This window comes from Carya illinoinensis, chromosome 9, assembly GCF_018687715.1.
Source record: "Carya illinoinensis cultivar Pawnee chromosome 9, C.illinoinensisPawnee_v1, whole genome shotgun sequence".
Taxonomy (NCBI): domain Eukaryota; kingdom Viridiplantae; phylum Streptophyta; class Magnoliopsida; order Fagales; family Juglandaceae; genus Carya; species Carya illinoinensis.
This window is the reverse complement of record NC_056760.1, coordinates 22098193-22117160: the sequence shown is the minus strand read 5'-3', so window position 1 is coordinate 22117160 and position 18968 is coordinate 22098193. Positions and strand designations below refer to the sequence as shown.

At 31.0% G+C, this 18968-nt stretch overlaps 2 protein-coding genes across 2 annotated transcripts; one reads left to right on the top strand and one right to left on the bottom strand.

Moving 5' to 3' along the window:
- Positions 1-554: 554 nt before the first annotated feature.
- On the bottom strand, positions 555-1163 carry LOC122276922. Its single transcript, XM_043086812.1, has one exon. It carries the CDS (start codon positions 1161-1163, stop codon positions 555-557), a length of 609 nt encoding a protein of 202 aa, XP_042942746.1.
- A 12982-nt stretch (positions 1164-14145) lies between these two features.
- Positions 14146-17943, top strand: LOC122277152 (LOB domain-containing protein 4-like). Its single transcript, XM_043087042.1, has 2 exons — positions 14146-14595; positions 17106-17943. Exons 1-2 carry the CDS (start codon positions 14419-14421, stop codon positions 17445-17447), a joined length of 519 nt encoding a protein of 172 aa, XP_042942976.1. The 5' UTR covers positions 14146-14418; the 3' UTR covers positions 17448-17943.
- The last annotated feature ends 1025 nt before the right edge of the window (positions 17944-18968 follow it).

Here is an 18968-nt window from a genome sequence, read left to right as displayed (position 1 = left end):
CGTTTGATTACAACCATTCTTTGCCATTTCGATTGTTTGTTTTTTATGAAAAGGTTGTTGGTTTCTTAAGGCAGTTTTCCAGTTCTCTTCAATTATTGTGATTTTGGGGCTGTTGGTATGAGCTATCGATGCTCAAAAACATTGCTTGTTTATTGAGGCAGTTTGTAATTTCGATGGATTGTTTGTATTTTTTGGGCTATTGGTATTTTGTTCATATTGGTATCTCGATTGATTGTTTCCAACGAAGGGTTTGTTGTGATGAAGGGGCTGCTTGATTACAATCCTTCTTTACCACTTTGATTGTTTGTATGGTTTTTTTTTTTTTAATTAAGAAACTATTGGTTGATTGCGGTAATTTGCCATTTCTCTTATGTTACTATGATTTTGAGGCTATTGAATTCACCCAACCATCGAAATATGTTCTTAATAAGCCTCCTGGCTTAGGAGCTTGATTTGACCACGTCTTTGATGGTCAAAGTTCACAACATTCTGTCATTTTGGATGACTCTCCACTCATCCCACAACCTAAAGAAAATCAGTCAAGGGTGAAAACTTTACACTCGAAGAAGACAAGTTACTTGTCTCCACATAGCTAAATAGTAGTGTTGATGCCATCCTGGGAATCCCCGTTGTTCACCAACTGCAAGCAATCGAGTAATATTATCAGTATTTGGATATCGCAAATATTCATCTGAAAAAACAGTTACCATTGTCTTGCAAAATTTCTTTAAGCTCTTCGTTGTAGTGCTTTCACCAATACGTATGTATTCATCTATAAAATCTTTTATAACTCCATACGCCAGCATTCTAAGGGTTGTGGTTATCTTTTGCATAGAAGATAACCCAAGTCTTCCGGCATTATCTCTTTTCTGGACGAAGTACGGCTTGTAAGCCTCTACCTCATTTAGAATACGAAGAAATAAGGGACGACTTATCTGAAATATCCTTCGAAATAAGTTTGAAGGATATATTGGATTTTCTGTGAAATAATTGCCAAATAGGCGCTCGTGTCCTTGAATATGATCACGCCGAATAAACTTACGATATTGGCGATTGCCATGATACTTCGATGACTCTCCATCAACTTCGATATTAAGAGCAGCCTCCAACTTATCTTTAGAGGACAAATATTTGAGCAATTGGCAGAAGAAAGAATGAGCCATTTGATGAAAGGGAATTGGAGACGAGGGAGGAATGTTGAATTTCGGTTCTGAAATCAAATGAGACTTGGGTTTGTGAGAATGTGTATGCTAGCAGAAGCCGAATTTATGGATTAAAAAGTTACCATTACATACAGGACAAAACATGTTACCATTGGAAAAAAGACAAAACAAGTTACCGTTGGAGAAAGGATAAAGCATGTTACCGTTTGAGGCGGGAATTGAAAATGTCATCATCGGAAAAAGGATAAAAAATGTTACCGTTGATGCTGACTTAAGACCAAAAATGTTACCATTAGAGAAATGGCAAAAATTTTTTAAGACGATATGCGGATGCGTGGTGCCGTTAGAGAAACTAGAAAAAATATTACCATTATGTGAAAATGAAAAGAGTTACTATTAGCCAAATGCAAATCAAATATTACTCAAGTATATACAGAAAAATTCAAATTAAAAAAATGCCATTGCATTGGAAAATGTACATATTTTACTAAAGTATTATTTTTAATATTGATGTTGGTTTGAAAAATAATATTGTATCTGGGAAAAAAAATCGTATAAGCATTTATAAATAAATTTAGAATGTGATATTTGAAAAGAAGAGAATAAGATAAAAGAATTAGTGGTTAAAAATGGAAATGGAAGTGAGAAAAAAAATAATAAAGAAAGAATAGAAAAATATTATTTTAATAGAATAGATAAAGAATATAGAATGAGATGTAGAAAATTTTTTGAAAATGAATAAAATTTAAGATAAATTTATAAGAATGTACTTTTTATTTAAAATTTAAGAAAAATTTTAGAGAATGGGATGAGAATCGATGCTCTGAATCATTCAACCGAAGTTAATAATTTCAAGTACACTACAAAGTTTATGGATGATAACTGGTTTGCAGGTATAGAGAATAAGCCTCGTGATGATTGTTAAGGATGGCCACAACCACTCCATTTGTTAGATATCATTTATTACAAGATAGAATTGATTTGCAGTATATGGCCTTATCCATTGATTTTGCTTGCTGATTTTAATTGTTAGTACTGTATTTAATTTTATTTTTAAAAGGTTTTGATATTGAATATATTTTTATTTTTTATTTTTAAAAAAAATAAAGATGCACTAACTATTAAAGTTAGAGACAACCTAGCATTTTCATAGTTAAGAGTAAAGTCCTGTGATCTCATCTTGTCATGCACATTTGAAGGAGAAAAATATGAAAAGTGAATTAGCGTTCATATTATAGTTAAGCTTTTCTCTCTCACACACACAGATAAAAGGGTGAGAAACCCAACAACAAAAGAAGGATATTTTCTATTTTTCTCTTTTCTGGGGCTCAAGGGATATTTTCTAGGAAAACAAAAGAAGGATCCAGGGGAATAGATGAAGCCAAGAACATGGAACAAAAGTCTTAATTTGATGATTTGTTAAGTCATTTCTGCAAAATTTCTTTTTTCTTCGCACCTGACATTTGAGCATGATTTGCTTTTTGGCCATGCCTTGTTTGTTTGTTCCGAGGAGCGCATGGCATTAAAGTATATCGGGGCCCCTCATGTTCAACCCACTACATCTGCAAGAAGGGGCATGTCCCCTCATCTTTCCTTGTAGAACTAGTCCATCATGTACATGTCTACTTGTTGGATTACTTGCAAGAAAAAGAAAAAGAAAATAGAAAAAAACACTCGTGGCCTTGAGTACTTGAGATGTCCCGTTTGTGCAACTCCATTTGCTTCCCACACCAACATCAATAGTTCATTCCACGGTTGATAAGAAACTCTCAAGCACATTACGTTTTTCGTTTAGTGTTAATGAGTCTCGTGTGCGCACATACAGTTACAAGCAATATCGATGTCTATGTCTATATACAGATTTATAAGTAGCAGAACTCTTTTTCAATATAATAAAATATACTTTCCTGCTAGAAGAGGATTGGACCACTCCCATGCATGAGAGTTATAAAGAACGAGTCCACTAAGAAATAGAGAAATCTGCAAAGTCAAATTCATCATGCCATGATGAACATAGCTACCATGCTTTGCTCCGTAAGCTCCAAGGGAAGATCAGCACAAAATATATTAAAGTGAGGTTCAAAAAAGATGAGTGATCATGCAGAATAATGATTAAAGACTTGTAAATTTGTCCCCCTCAACATATATATAAGACTATATATAATCTTTTTCTTCGATCCCATGTTCCCGTAGCCGTATTCCTCGTATGAAACGTGCACCGCGCAATCCATCTTGCTGTTGAGTGTTGAATTAATAATTCTGTACTGATGTGCCTACAATCTTCTTCTGATCGGTACAAGGCAAGAACATATCTATAAAGCAGATAGATACACACATACGTAACCTTTTCCCATGCAATTCTATATAGAGTTTTGCTACATACAAGCATAGTCGCGCACTAATCTGCGTATCAACACTGATTTATTCATACTTAAAATTTAAATTAACACTATTTTCAATAAAATCTATTTTTTGACCAATCACATCACATTGATACACATATTAATACACAATTATGTTTGCAACTATACTTTTCCTTCTATATAAGCCTATTTAGGAAGAGAGAGAGATTTATTTATAAGTCTTATCTGTTATATACACATGAGTTACGTGGAGTAAACGCAACTTTCAAATGAAAATATTATAATTTATCATAATTTTCTTTTAATCTCTAGCCGTATTTGTTCATCTTATACATTTTAAGCATGAGCTATATATCTATTTAAGTAAGAAAAATATTATTATTAAGTCAGTATATAGAGCACATGACTTAATGAAATACTAATATAGCATAATTTAATTTGAAAGATAAACTTTAAAACTTAAATTTTACAAATTAAATTTTACTATTTAACTGATGTAGATGATGTACTGTACACATTGATTTGAGATTGAATGGAATAAATCTTTAAGTATGTAATTGACATTAAATCGACTTATATATGGTATTTATGACCAGATTCAGTGTGTAAATATATAACTTACTATGGAATCCATTAATATAATTATAAATAAAATAAAGAATCAATACATTGAATAATGTTACATACAGTCGTAAAATATGTAAATATCGTGCAATCGTTTTGAAAAAGAGTAAGGTCTATGATTAAAAAGTTAATTTTTTTTTTCATGTAGGTCCAGTATTAATTCAGTTTTTTAAAGAGACTGTGCAGCGCTTGCACAACTACGACTGTAAATATCATTTCTTTTTATAAAATTTTTTATTCTCTAAGACTTCTTTTTATTTTTATGTTTTTGAATTTTTTATTTTTCTCCAACAGTTCTTAAAACGCACCATATCAGCATATGAAATTAAGAATAAAAAAAAAAGTTCAAGACGAAGAAAAAGCATTAATTTTTACTAAAAAGATGATAGTTGCAATCATAAGAATATAAGTACAGTGTAATTATTTTAAATAAAAATAAATCAATACAGAATTTATATAAAATAATAATAATTTTTTAATAATAAATTTTATTTTTTTTTAAACGACTATACGATATTTTTATATTTTACGGTTACATATAATAATATTTTTCTTACTGTTAATCTACGGTGGGAAACAAGAAAGAAAAAAGAAAAATTGAAAAAGTGAGGGGGTCGACAACATTGTGTAAAAAAGTAGGTGATGTAGAAGACATGGAGAATCTTATCGTATCATAATCTTGCAAAAGACTATAACATGGTGTCGGTTAAATAATGCACATATAAATTAATAATAAACTTTATTTATTAGTAATCACTTTAAATTAGTGGATAATATTGGAGATTTGGACCAAAAAGATATTGCTTAAGAATCAAGGCAACTCATCACTCATTATCACGTACGTACCTCATCACTACTCTCCATCAATGATGTTTACCTTCCAATAAAAATTATGCTCTTCATGAGATCACTTAACACGCTGCATGTCTCACCCAGAAAATTAATTAATACGCTCCATCCAATCAGAGTCTCAGCTTCTTTGTTTTAATCTTTTATTACTTAATTAATTAATTATATCGCGTTGAAGGCCTTGTACTCATGCATGCTTTTAGATTAATTAATACGACTAATTAAGACTCGATCGAGAGCTCTCAAGATAATTTTGCCAAATAAAAAATAATAATAATAATAATAATAAATAAATAAATAAATAAATAAAAGGGTCAGTGTCATTACAAACAATAATTTGTTAATGTCAAGGTCCAGGCAAGATCCTTCACACAACTATGATCAAGAGAAAATCTTGGTGAATGGTGACATTACCGCATGCATTGGTATATATAAAATTAATTAGCTAAACATATAAATATATTTTTCCCAGATGAGTATATATATTTATATATATATATATATATATAGCTGGTCCAATATTGATAAATCTATTCGGATCGAGTCTTACAAAAAATTGATATTCCAGACCTACCCTTCCTGATCTAAAGATCTTTTCAAACTCAATTTTTTTTATTAATAATTAGTTTTATGAATAGAATATTAATAGATTATTTGAACAAAACATTCTTAATAAAATGAATCATATGTGTATATATATATTGTGTTTTGTCTCATTTGATTATTATTATTTTATATAAAAAATAGATCCAATAATAAAAAAGTGTAAAAGTAAATACTTTTTTTGTTTTAATGAAATCTATTAATTTTCATAAAATAGTGTAAAAGTAAATACTTTTTTTGTTTTAATGAAAGCTATAGATAGTCTTGAAGATGTGTTCTTCATGAGTACTCTTTTAGAAATAAAGTAGGGTCATTATTAAAAAAATATTTTTTTATTTAAATTTTAAATTTATCTTTTTTTGAAAAAAAAAGTGAAATGACTATAAATACCATTTATCTATTCTCTAGGGTTAAAATAACTTTTTTGCAACTAAAAATAACTGTTGGAAATTAGAATGGAAAAACAACGAAAAAATTACGTTCGCGCGTTTCATGCATTTCAGACAATGGATCTACTTTTCCTTTTTTTCCTTTTTCTTTCTTTACGAAGATAATGGATCTACTTTTCGTATTTTTTCTTTTGTTGGGAAAAAATTTATAGAGAATACAAGTGGACTCGTACGTATGTGTTTGCTTCCATTTCAGGAAACCCCTCACGCACAAGACCCACAGAATCCCTGAAAAAATATAAAATATATTCTAAAAACAGTAAGATTCTAAATATATAAATATATGTGTGTGTCATATTGTCAAATGCTACTTCATAGTAATTCTCAATAATAATCTAACCAAATTATAAATAAGTAATATTAGATATAATTTTAAAATATGCAAATTCCCGCCGTTTAACATCAAATTCATCCTGCTCTTGTTTTCTTGAGAAGGTCTTGAGAGAGAAACTCTAACCTCTCTCTATAAAAAAAAAAAAAACCTTAATCACCTTTGAGGGATGGGGGCTTCGCCTCCCCCCCGCTCCCCTTCCCCTTAGTCCTCTTAGCCTTTTTCTTGTTTTCTGTTGTGTTTTTTATTTTTTTGATTTTCTCAGGCCAAATAAGGGTGGAGTGCCGGTTGGAGACCTTCTAGTGGTTGAAGAACACCATGCGCCCCACAGGGGGATTTAAAGGCTGCCGATCTATTAGCCTACCGAACACATCGTTCAAAGGAGCAGAGCGTCTCCTACACGCGCCTCTGTCCAGTTTCTCTTTTTGGTGCTATGCTTGGCGCTGTTTGGATCAAGCTCCTTCGGCATCGCCACGATCATCTACCTGGTTTCTTCCTTGACTGGCACGTGTCATGCATGTACTCCCGCAACCTCTATGTTCAATTTCTCTTCAGTTCTACAATGTTTGTAGTGTTTCCTTAATGTTTGTAATGTGTTTTTTGTTTGTGTTGATTAATAAAGAAATAGGCTATTAGATTTGGTATCCATAGCAGCAGAGTCTCATTCCTCCTCTGGGAGGAGTCGGAGCGATAGTACTTCATCCTCTTTGGAAGGATGAAGATTGATAGTACTTCTCTTCTTTTTTGGAAGATTAGTCGTTGAGTTCCGTTTTTACAAAGCGTTTTCTCTGTTAAGAGAGAGTTTATAAAAGTTAAGATAATATCCATCACAAAGAAATTTGTATGTGGGAATGCCCCAGAGCAATTGTGCAGTTTAGCTTGTAGTCTAGATTTTTTTTGTATTGATAAGTCACAGCTGTAACTTCGGTTTCATTGAATGGAATGAAATCTATTTCTAAAAATATATATATGCAAGTCTCGTATACTCGTTTTGAAAAATAGTGAAGCCCACAATTAAAAAGTGAAGTTCTTTTTCTGTGACTCTCAAATTTGTCCCTTTTTTTAAATATCAAAGTACACGTGAGCTTACAAATTGTAAGACTATACTAATATTTTCCATTATAAATACAAGATAGCATGATATCTGTGCCCTAGATTTGAGCTAGAAATAAGCTGATTATTTGCCATATCAGAATGCTGCATTTTTTTAAATAACTTTTCGAGTGATGTTAGATATAATTGTGAAGTATGCAAATTTTGTGTAAGTTTTTTGAAAAAAAGTTAGGTCTACTATTAAAAAATTAATTTTTTTCCATGTTGATCTCATATTTACTCACTTTTTTTTTTTCAAAATGATTGCACATTGATTGTGCACTCAACGACTACAAATTTCATTTCTCCTAGTCCTACTATTTATACAAAACCCATTAAAAACTCCCTCGAAATGATTTTTACTATGAACATTTTTATAGTACTACTACTCATCAAAACTATTTCTCCCATCCAATCATCCCTAAGCTAGATTGCCTTTTTTTCTCCTCACAAAAGAGGAAAAGTAGGGAATATGTTAATCCAGCTATATTGGATGGGTTGAAGGAATATCCAAATCTATGTGCTCCTTTCTCCTTGAAAAACTAACGGTTCTAATAAACCTATATATATATATATCAAATAAATACAAAAAAAAAAAGGAGAGATCGAAAAGAAAATTCTGTTGATATATCATATTATAATTAATGGAACGTGTTCTGGGGACTACAAATGGGAAAAAATTCTTCCAATTGGGGCCCCTCTCCTTTGAATTTCATGCCCTTTTATGTTACCCCTACTAAACTGGAAATTAATTAATTAATGTTGCTTCCTTTTTCCTTTGCTCTCCAGGTTGACTATGTATCCAACGCCCGATCCTCTTGTATCACCGTGCAAGCGAAAATAGACAGGAGGATAGGGATTTGACATGGCCAGCCAAAATAGCTAGGTGTTTTCCAGTCAGAATATTGCAAATATAGCAACATCATTATAATTATAGCATAATCTCGAACCCAACGTCCTATATATAGCTATATATGCATAAGCATAACTTGTGTTTAATTTGCTATTAATATCTTCATCGTTTAGATATTATTTACCTATCCTCCTATATCTATTTTCGGGTATATTATATATAGATATGAGCCACGATGAATAAGTTCTCGGATCCGAGAAGTGCGCAAGTTCTCGGATACGAGCCATGATGAAGAAGTTCTTTACCTATCCGGAGTTTAGAAGGAAACTTCAATCCGTCATTCCATGCTACTTTAAGTTTTTTTTAGCTAAATTAAGCATTGCAAGAATAAGAAATGAATGTAGGAGACGGTGACTGGAGCTTCATGCATGTCACACTTAATTGGTCCCATGGTGTGTGACATAAAGAGGAAAAAGGGAAGAAGATGATCAAGAGGGGACAAGGGACGGTTATAGGTTGTTAAAATGTCATCTTAGATACCTAGGCCACCTCCCTAATACCTACGAGACCTTTGATAAATCAGATCTCATGTATATAGATTTGGCCTTTAAAGTAAACGTAGTAGTATTGAACGGCGGACTTTATATAAGAGAAATGTAACTATAAAGATATTGCTGATATGATTTGATATAATATGTTAAATTGTAAAATTATATTTATTATAAAGTCTAATGGGTTATATGAAGTCATATATATTACATTATTATGAACTTATTTTTATAAAATTTATTTATAGTTGTAGCACTTCTCTGTACAAATATATAATAGTTCAACTCCTTGACCAACGCATACAAGGAAAAAGAAATAAATAAATTCCAGTGCTATAATTAGAATGATTTTGCTTTCATAAACTTTTTGCAAGTCATCTTGGAAGAAATATTCCCACCGTTCATCCCCCTTAAAAGATTTGAAATAATATTCCTCTCAAATCTGTGGACGAGGCTACATGCATATGGGTGGTTGGTTTCAATGGTCAATTATGTTTTGGAGACAACATTTATCACAATTTCATATCAGCTGTGTCATTAGAACTGTAAACAAACCAAGTACTCGTGCCTCATGAATAACGCGATGATTTTGATTTCTATAAGCTTCACTTGAGCTTTGATTCGTTTTAAAAACACCTATTTATGACTATGAGTTTTGATTCGGATCCGTATTAAGTGATATAAACTCGTATATTAAGCTCTACTTAACTTGATTTAAGCTTATAAACAATGCTTATATATATATAAGCTCGATAATAACTAATTTAAACTCTTAGCTAATCTTTTACTAAGATCGAGAAACATGTTAGTTAGTTGAGTTCTTTAACTTGTATAGGCTGGTGTGTAAAGCACAACTTTCATACTATTGACAACGACATATAAGCAAATATAATTTTTTAATTTTTTTAAAAGAAATTGAGTTCATTCATTCACCAGAGAAAAGTTATAATAATATCCATAGTAGGATACATATAGGGAAATTTCCGAATCATAAGTTAATTACTGCGTTTAAATTCCACCGGTACACAAATTCTTTTGTGACTGGTATTGTCTTAACTACTGCTGTAGGTCTCTACAAACAAATCGTTTAGAAGATAGTATTCTGTCTAAAATAGAAACTCATGCCACACTCTCTATAGGAGGAGAAGACTTAACCTCTTCTGACAAAATGTCTAAGAGACAATCTCTTTTTATTTTTATTTTTTAACTAAACAAAAGGAAACAAAAATGAAAGTAGAAAAATAGATATGAAAATGACGAATTACAGTTTAGATATACTTCGGTAGAATTTAAAATCAGCCATAAAAGTCCGATCTGAACGTTCTGATTCAGTGATCCACTACTATTTTCTCAACAATCGGCCTTTGAAGTATCTTGTGCTATTTGTGCCTCACAAAATGTGTTGGAGAATTGTAAATCCTTGTTTTTAGTCTTGAAGGAAATAAAATAAATTAAAAAAAAAAAAGAAGAGAAATGACAGACGGAGAGAGAAGAGGAGGAAAAGAGGGATGGAGAGAAAAGGGGAGGAAATGGGGAAAGAAATAAAAATGAGAAATGGAGAAAGAAGGGAATGAGAGGGAGAATGAGAAAGGAGAATGAGAGGAGGAAGCTGCGATTTGGAGGATTTCTAAGAGAGAGTTTGAGAGGTAGAGTGTCGGTACTATGATTTCTCTCAAATATAATTTTCTAGTTAGAAATGCAAATGAGTCTAATATGATTTATTTCTATATCTAAAAGTATATTATATTTATTAGAATGTTTTTGTTATATCAAAACTAACACCGACCTAACCCTTTTCATGAACAAAACGTGGTCAATAATAGCCAACCAATAGAACCACTTTTTATAAATAATATCTTAATATTGTTCCATCAAAACATATAAATGTTGATTAGTCTATTAACATTGAACTTGGCAAAATGAATAGTTAATTAAATAATTGGAAAATGAGATTATTCATTAGCACGCATTGAGTGCTAAAATTACGCATTGAATTTCTAGCAGAATATCCATAATAAAAAGGTGTGTAATTCTTCCAAAAGAAACCAAACAAAAAATGTGTTAAAGCTAGTACAATTATTATTTGAGGTCAATCTAATGCTAATTATAGAGACGCATTATATATCAATATTATAAGTATTATACAGTTATTTTTAAATACTTTTTGTATATTCTACTGATATAATTGACTAAAATAATTATTTTATATTAAATAAAAGTGATACAACTAATCACATTAATGAAATGTATAAAGAATACGTAAAATTGACTGTACATACAATTTTTTATTTAAGAAATCACCCCTTTTTCTTTTCTATTGCAATTTTTGAATTATTATTATATCTAGACATTCTATATAAAGAGAAATAGAAACTTTGAGACAAACTATTTATTTTATTTTAGTTTTAAATTGATATATAGAACACACTATTTACATCATTTAGACAGTAAAATTTAATTTACAAGATTTAAATTTTAAAATTTATTTTCAAAATCAAATTATACAAAGTACACACTTATCCACCGACTTTAATTGGGAAGATTTGATTCGATTTAAATTATTTAATTGATAACAAAATGGTTGTATTTAACTCTTAGGAACATGTAACCTAGTGCCTAAGTCTTTGTTTCCATGGCATTGTAACTATTTAGCAATAATGCGCCCTGGTGTAGGTGCAGGACAATTCCATGTTGCTAGCTCTGTCTTGGGCTGTTTCCAACTAGCTGATTAAGAAGTCTAATGTCAATTAATTAAGGATGGAGCTTTAATTGCACAAATCCTATTGGATATGAGTGCTGATTTTATTCGTGTGGTTAAAAAAAAAAAGAGGGAAAAGAAAAAGAGCATATATCAATGCCCCCTTTAGTGGATACAAGATATTCTTTTAATTGATATGATATTAATACATTATAATACTCAAAATAAAGGCCTCGTATTATAATTATATATTATTATAACCATCGTGTTATATATAACATATTAATACATAAATTAATATTGCTCTACATGATATGTCAGAGTTATTTAATAATAAAAATAATTTTATAATTTAATGTACTAATAATATAAATAGTGAAATATTGAGCCCAGTTTGAGTGGTGGAATATTCTTCGTATGCTCAACTACTATTCATTAATTTTTTACTATTTTATATTAATATTTATTACTATTTAATGTTTTATTATTATTTTTTTACCATTTTTTCTCTATTAATCATAAAATATCTAAGAATTATAAAAAACGTCAACTTCAAACATTAGCAAAGATGTTTTATTTACAAAAATACTTTAGAACCCGAATTTGAATATGAAATAATGTCTCGAATATGTTTTTTTAGTAATTAAGGAAGTGTTTTTTCAATAATATTATAAATCTTTTTATTTGTAAAAAAATATTTAAAAATATAAATAAATAAATAAATAACTGGTTTAGTTTTTGGGCTACATCCTTCGGTAGATGTAGCACCACTCAATTATTTATGGCTCACACAAAGGCAAGTAAGCAAGATGTCCAATCTTTCTAATATGTTGCTTCTCTGAGTACGCAACGTGAATTAAGTCATAATTAACATTAATGTCGCCCTCAAACGATCATTTTAATTTAATATTCCTAGATATTCATCCCTCCAACTTTTTTTTTTGACCAAATCGAAAATAAAAACAAAAACAAAAGCTTTTCTCTCTAGAGTGCTTTATAATTCAAAAAAAAAAAAAACAAATGAAAAGACTATTAATTTGATGGATCATTAATTGCTTATGAGTCCAAATCTAATGAAAATTTGCATAACTCTATCATTTCTTCCTTTCACTATCCATAGAATTTTCTTGGATAATGAGACACCTACAACTCTAGCTTTTATAATTTATTTTAAATCAATCAATGTAATTGTGACATTTTATTAAAAAATAATTATAATTTTACATAAATACCCTTTATTTTAAGTAAAATAGTAAAATAAATGTAGACAAATTATAAGTTTATCATTTTTCATATTATAAATAACACCAATTCCCGTTTTATGAATCCTTATTTATTTAGTTTTCATGATACTAAAGGTGAGTCCAATTAAGTCCGTGGCGTTTACTAATTTTTCCTTATTCTCTATTTTTTATGTTGTCGTTTTAATTTATATTTAATTTATATATAATATGTGTACATATAAAAATTAAAAAATGATAAACTTACTACCATACAACTATTGTTTGACAATACTATATATTTCAAATTAAATGAAGGGTAATTATGTAAATTGTAACTAGTTTTAATGAAATTAATTATGTGACATAAAAACATAAAGGATTGGGGTGCTTCTATTTTTTTTTTTGGAATAAATACTTCTCTTAGCATTTAGCTGAAGAGAGAAAAGAAAAATTTCTTGTAAAGAAATGAAATATAACCTTTTATATTTTATTCATTGTGTAAGAAAAAGTTCTTTCTACTTAATTAATCTACAAATTAACTAAAGAGTAATGTAACATATAGTTATGAAATACATAAACGGTGTGTAGTCATTTTGAAAAATGGTGAGGTCAACTATTAAAAGTTATTTTTTTTTTCATGTAGATTTCTTATTTATTCATTTTTTTTATAATAATTACGTGTCGCTTGCATAATCACGATGATAATTATGATTTCTCTATTACTTATAGATGCTTCTTTTCATGCATTGGATCTACAACAACAATATAATATTACTTTCTTTTTTACTGCACACAACAGTACTGTAACTTATAGTACTAATTAGCCTACATATACTTTTCAATTTCAATTTTACATTCATCCTTTTAACTTTATATTATATATATATATATATATATATATATATTCCTTTTTTGCAGGGAAGCAAGATGAATATGTATTGTAAAATAATAACAATAAGGGGTCAACGGGGAGACTTTAAATAGGATATGTCCAAAGTGAAAAGCTGGATACCCTAAATTCTACATCAGATTTTCAAGATAAAAAATAAAAAATAAAAAATAAAAAAAATAAAAAGGTTTTTGCAATTTCTAGGATTACTCTACATATATTAGCTAAGTATCATTAGTACAAGAATGAATGAATGAATAATATATGACCTTTGGATGTGACAAAAGAATCAAGCATGTAAATGGTAAAGGAAATTGCCAGAAAAATGGCGCCAAATTAGGTGTCATGTCATGAGAGATGTGGTTTTAGCTCTTCCAAGATCTAAAGGTTTCTATGGTGGGGCCGTTTCAGATGTGTTAATTTGGTCCGTCTTGTTATATAGTGCCCACCACCTCGACTCTTTCATGGTCCCTCTAGTTCTCTTTTCACTCTCTCGTTTCTTTCTTTCCCTTTCTTTTTTGTCACAAAGCTGATCTCTCTTCCTTTTGTCTTTCGGCCTCTACACCTAGATAGGCTGCAGCAGGCCTTTGTCTTTTGGTTCCTTCCAGGAAGAGTACTGCCTGCTGCCTGCCCTCCCTCGGGCTCCCTGTAAAAACTAAGAAGACTAGAGTCTGTTGGGGTGCAGATCATCAGGCCGGACACATACGTTCGTTGTTGAGACAAGGTACATATCATGAAGGAGAGTGGCAGGAAAGCAGGTGCCCCTTCACCCTGCGCTGCATGCAAACTGCTCAGGAGAAGGTGCGCTCAGGATTGCGTTTTTGCTCCTTATTTTCCAGCAGATGAGCCCCAGAAGTTTGCAAATGTCCACAAGGTGTTTGGTGCCAGCAATGTCAACAAGATGTTACAGGTAATTTCTACCTTCATATATGTTTCATACAGTTAATTTGGGTTAGGAAATTCTTGCATAAAAAGACTGCCTTTCTTCTACTACTAGGATCAAACTTTTCTTCACAAAAATGGAGTTTTACTCTATATTATGGTACGTAATTTGAATGATCCCAGATCATATATAGTTCACATCTGTTCAAGTCATTAATTCCCGCACCTTGAAAGGTTGCAACTGTCGTAAGACTGCTTCTCATCGCTTTGAAGTAGCTTTCGAAGATACCCTAATTATCACGATATTTCTTGTTAATTTTCTGACTTTTCAGGTTCACGTGATGTTAACATTGCTTTTGTGAGATAATATGAATACGAAAGATATCGTTATAATTAAATTCACAAATTAGTATGAATTTATATAATATATTAAATCTATTTTATTATGATAAATATAATTTTATAATTTGATATATCACATTAAATCAAATTGTATTAATTTATAAGTTTATTTTTTTGAATTCTTCACATATCGTACACAATATATAGTATATGAAGAGTAGAAGTACGTAGGTTATACACATGATCAGTACTGATATTAGACATATAATATTATTACAATTAATTAAAAAAAATTCCAAATCCCTAACCATATTATACCATGAGAATTTAAATTAAAGTATCTGTAACACGTTTTGAATGTTTTGGACGGATTTGTGTTTGGTGTTTATATAATTGCAAAGATCAGAATCCAACTAACCCCCATGAGTTTGCGTTGCACGCGCAGAAAGCAACCAACAGACTTAATTATGTAGTGCCAAAAAGAAGAACTCGACCTCTTGATTGGACTTTAATGTTCTCTCTCTCTCTCTCTCTCTCTCTCTCTCTCTCTCTCTCTCTGTGTAATTTCAATAATAATAATAATAATAATAATATATCCAAATCGTAGGGAGTATTTGAAAACTATATATATATTAATGGAGAATTAGGCTCATTTTAAATATTGAAATGAGTTAAATTAAGTTATAAATAGAAATATTTTATAAATTTTATTCAGATGAGTTTAATTTTTTTATGTTGAGATAAGTTTAATTTTTTAAATTAAAATGTATGAAATAGATTGAAATAAGTTTAAATTTTTTATAAAAGTTGAAAAAGTTATGAATTCTATCAATAATTGATTTGAGATGAGTTAAAATGAATTAAGTTTTGTTTAACAACCAAACACAACTTATTTTAAGGCTTTATTTAGGTATTGAAATGTTATGAGAAAACACTCCACTATTATTTTTTATTTTATTATTACTTTTTATTTATTTTTACTACTTTTTATTACTATTAACTGCTATTCAATATCTTCTCATTAATTTTTCATAATTATTTACAGAATATATGAAATTATCTCATCACCCAAACACAACCTAAGAGAATGGATAATTTTTTATTAAAGGATTTTTAAATTTTTGTGAGTATTTTAAGTGAATGAAGTATCTCTTATTTGAAATTTTTTGGACAGTATTTCACTATTATTTATTACTTTATTATTTCTTTTAGTATAATTTTTACTACTATTTATAACTATTAAATATTCTATTATTATTATTTTTTATTACTTTTTAACTATTATTTATAGAGTATTTGAAATTACTGCACCACCTAAATGTGATTAAGACTGTATTTGGATAATGAGTTGAATTAAGATAAAAATTGAAAGTTGAATAAAATATTATTATAATATTATATTTAAATATTATTATTGTTTTAAAATTTTAAAAAATTAAATTATTTATTATATTTTATATTAAAATATGTAAAACTTATGATAATTAAAAGAAATTGATTGAAATCCACTGAGGAATGCCATAAATGGAATCTCTGAATTATGACAAAAAGTTGAAAGATACGTTCTACCCGAGATTTTCCTTCAAAATTAATACCCTGAAATTAGGAAAAAAGAAAAGAAAATATGATTATGATTGTGTGATTTAAAATTAGTTGCCTCGTCTCTTCTTACTCCAAGATAGACAAAGCTTGACAGCTCGGAGCACGAGACAGTGATCAGGGGCATTTAAATAATTTCGTAGACATGGTAGATATCTCTAGGCTCTAGCCCTGCATTGGTAAAAGTCAAGCTTTCATTAGATCAAAATAAATAAACAAATTGTAACCTTTTGTTAGATTGATATGTTTGTGGGTGCATCTGTATCTGTCTATACATACATACATACATACATATATTGAAACATTAAAAAAAAACTAAAAAACAAAAGGAAATGTCAAACAAGCACTCATTTTTTTAATTAATTTGGTCCCCCATTAATTTACTAAAATAGTACCCATAATTCAACTACCCGAACTAACTAACCATTACCAACCCGATCATTTTCTTTGCTTTTTCCCCTTTGGAAGACAAGGTGCATGCATGCATGCACTAAGCTTTTTGAAAAAAAGACCATAAAAGTTATGTCATTAATATATCCTAAGGTTTGGAGCCATATGGCTAAGACGAAATTGCATATTGTGAAACGTAATTTGCAGGAATTGCCAGTGCACCAGCGAGGTGATGCAGTCAGTAGCATGGTTTATGAAGCAAATGCAAGGCTGCGTGACCCTGTGTATGGCTGTGTTGGGGCCATATCCTCTCTGCAGCAGCAGATTGATGCGCTGCAGACCCAACTGGCACTAGCTCAGGCCGAGGTGGTGCACCTCCGAGTGCGGCAGACTGCATCATTCTCCCCCCATGGGTTCCACCCCGGTAGCCCAAGCGGTAGCGGCTCACCCTCATCTAGGCTCATGGGTTCACATGTCAAGCCCATCTTTGACATGGATCACATGGTGGTGGATCAGGCCAGCTTGGGAGAGTCAATGTGGTCATGCTAGTTTTAATTATTTCTAGTGGGTCGCCCCTACTACATATATATATATATATCTAAAATATTAATTAGTCCCCCTAAATTTTATCCATCTGATATATATCCTCAATATACTTGTGCTTGGTAGAAGTAATTAATTGCCTTGGCTGTGGTGATTGTGGTGGTGGTGGTGATTGGAGCGGTGGCGGAGGCCATTCGCCCGCTTTGGTTTGAAATATGTCTTTTATCATTAAGTTATAATATTATATGTATCTTGTAAATGTAATTTTGATATATCTAGTTAGTTAGTAGAACTAATAGTAGATTGAGGACTTGAGATCATACTATTTGAATGGATTGTCCACAGTGATTACGCTATTAAGAGATGATTTGGGTACGATAGCAAGTCAGCATCAATGGGTGGCATTTACTACTGGTTTCAGGATTTGGTATGTAATTTGTTCTTGTGGTTTGGATATATACAATGACATGTCAGCATGCATTTGGAATGGAGTTTTTGATTCCCTATCATTCCTCTCTTTTTTCTTTCCTATTAGAGATGAAACTTTTCCTCCTCACTAACCTAGCTAGCTCCTTTCATACGTCAAACAAATTAAAGAGATGGTTGCTTTGATGAAAATAATTTGACAATAAATCAATATGCTCATGCTTTTACTCGATAATCGGAGCCTCCAAGGGCTCGTTGTATAAATATTTCCCCTCTACGGAGCTGAACTATAGGACTATTATTGAAGATGACGACACAACACCAATGGCTCCAAACACCCATATGGAAACCGAGCCACCCACCATCACTACAGATCCACTGGTTGAAATTTAGCACAAAATACTCTGTTTCTATTCTCCTCTGTGGCGTTCTTTTGTTTTCCATGTTTTTATATTTTTCTTATACACCTTTGTACATACTCCATATATAAAGCAAGGCTCTCAAGCATGTTCTCACAGTGCATGAGACATTTGTACAAACACTTAAATCCATTTGTTTTTATGGTATCAAGAGACGTGTGAGAGTGCAAGAGAGTCTTCCTCTCGATTACCGTGGCATCCATTTAATTGAGTGTTGAAAATTTTATTACTCTGAGACTCAACCAAGGGAATTACCCATTATGGAGGGAGCAACTGTTGGCCTTGGTAGAAAGCCAAGATCTAGTCGACCACCTCATGGGCGACTCCCCTTCACCTCCCAAGCACTCCTATGGTGACTCACTCACCATAACAAAAGAATTAAGTCAGTCATATCTTCAATGGCGCAAGGTCGATCATCTCCTCATTGGGTGGATAATTGGGACTTCGTCCGAAGAAGCCCTCAGTTTGGTGGTTGGCCTTGACACCTCAAATCAGGATACTTATGATGAGCTTACCTATACAAGTGTCAAAGGTGATGCCGCCTTCTACGAGACTTAAGCTTTAATCTCTAGAGCACTCAATAAATCAAAATATAGACACAAGACCAATTCACATGTCGGCTTAAGGGAATTATCAAAAGAGAAGAAATCTTGTGTGAGAAATGTGTCTGGCTAATCAAATA

Bases quoted from the DNA above. Each gene is read 5' to 3' on its own strand.
- LOC122276922 (XM_043086812.1), bottom strand. From the start codon at position 1,163: ATGGCTCATTCTTTCTTCTGCCAATTGCTCAAATATTTGTCCTCTAAA.
- LOC122277152 (XM_043087042.1), top strand. From the start codon at position 14,419: ATGAAGGAGAGTGGCAGGAAAGCAGGTGCCCCTTCACCCTGCGCTGCA. The intron at 14,596-17,105 runs GTAATTTCTACC...CGTAATTTGCAG, and splicing joins ATGTCAACAAGATGTTACAG to GAATTGCCAGTGCACCAGCG.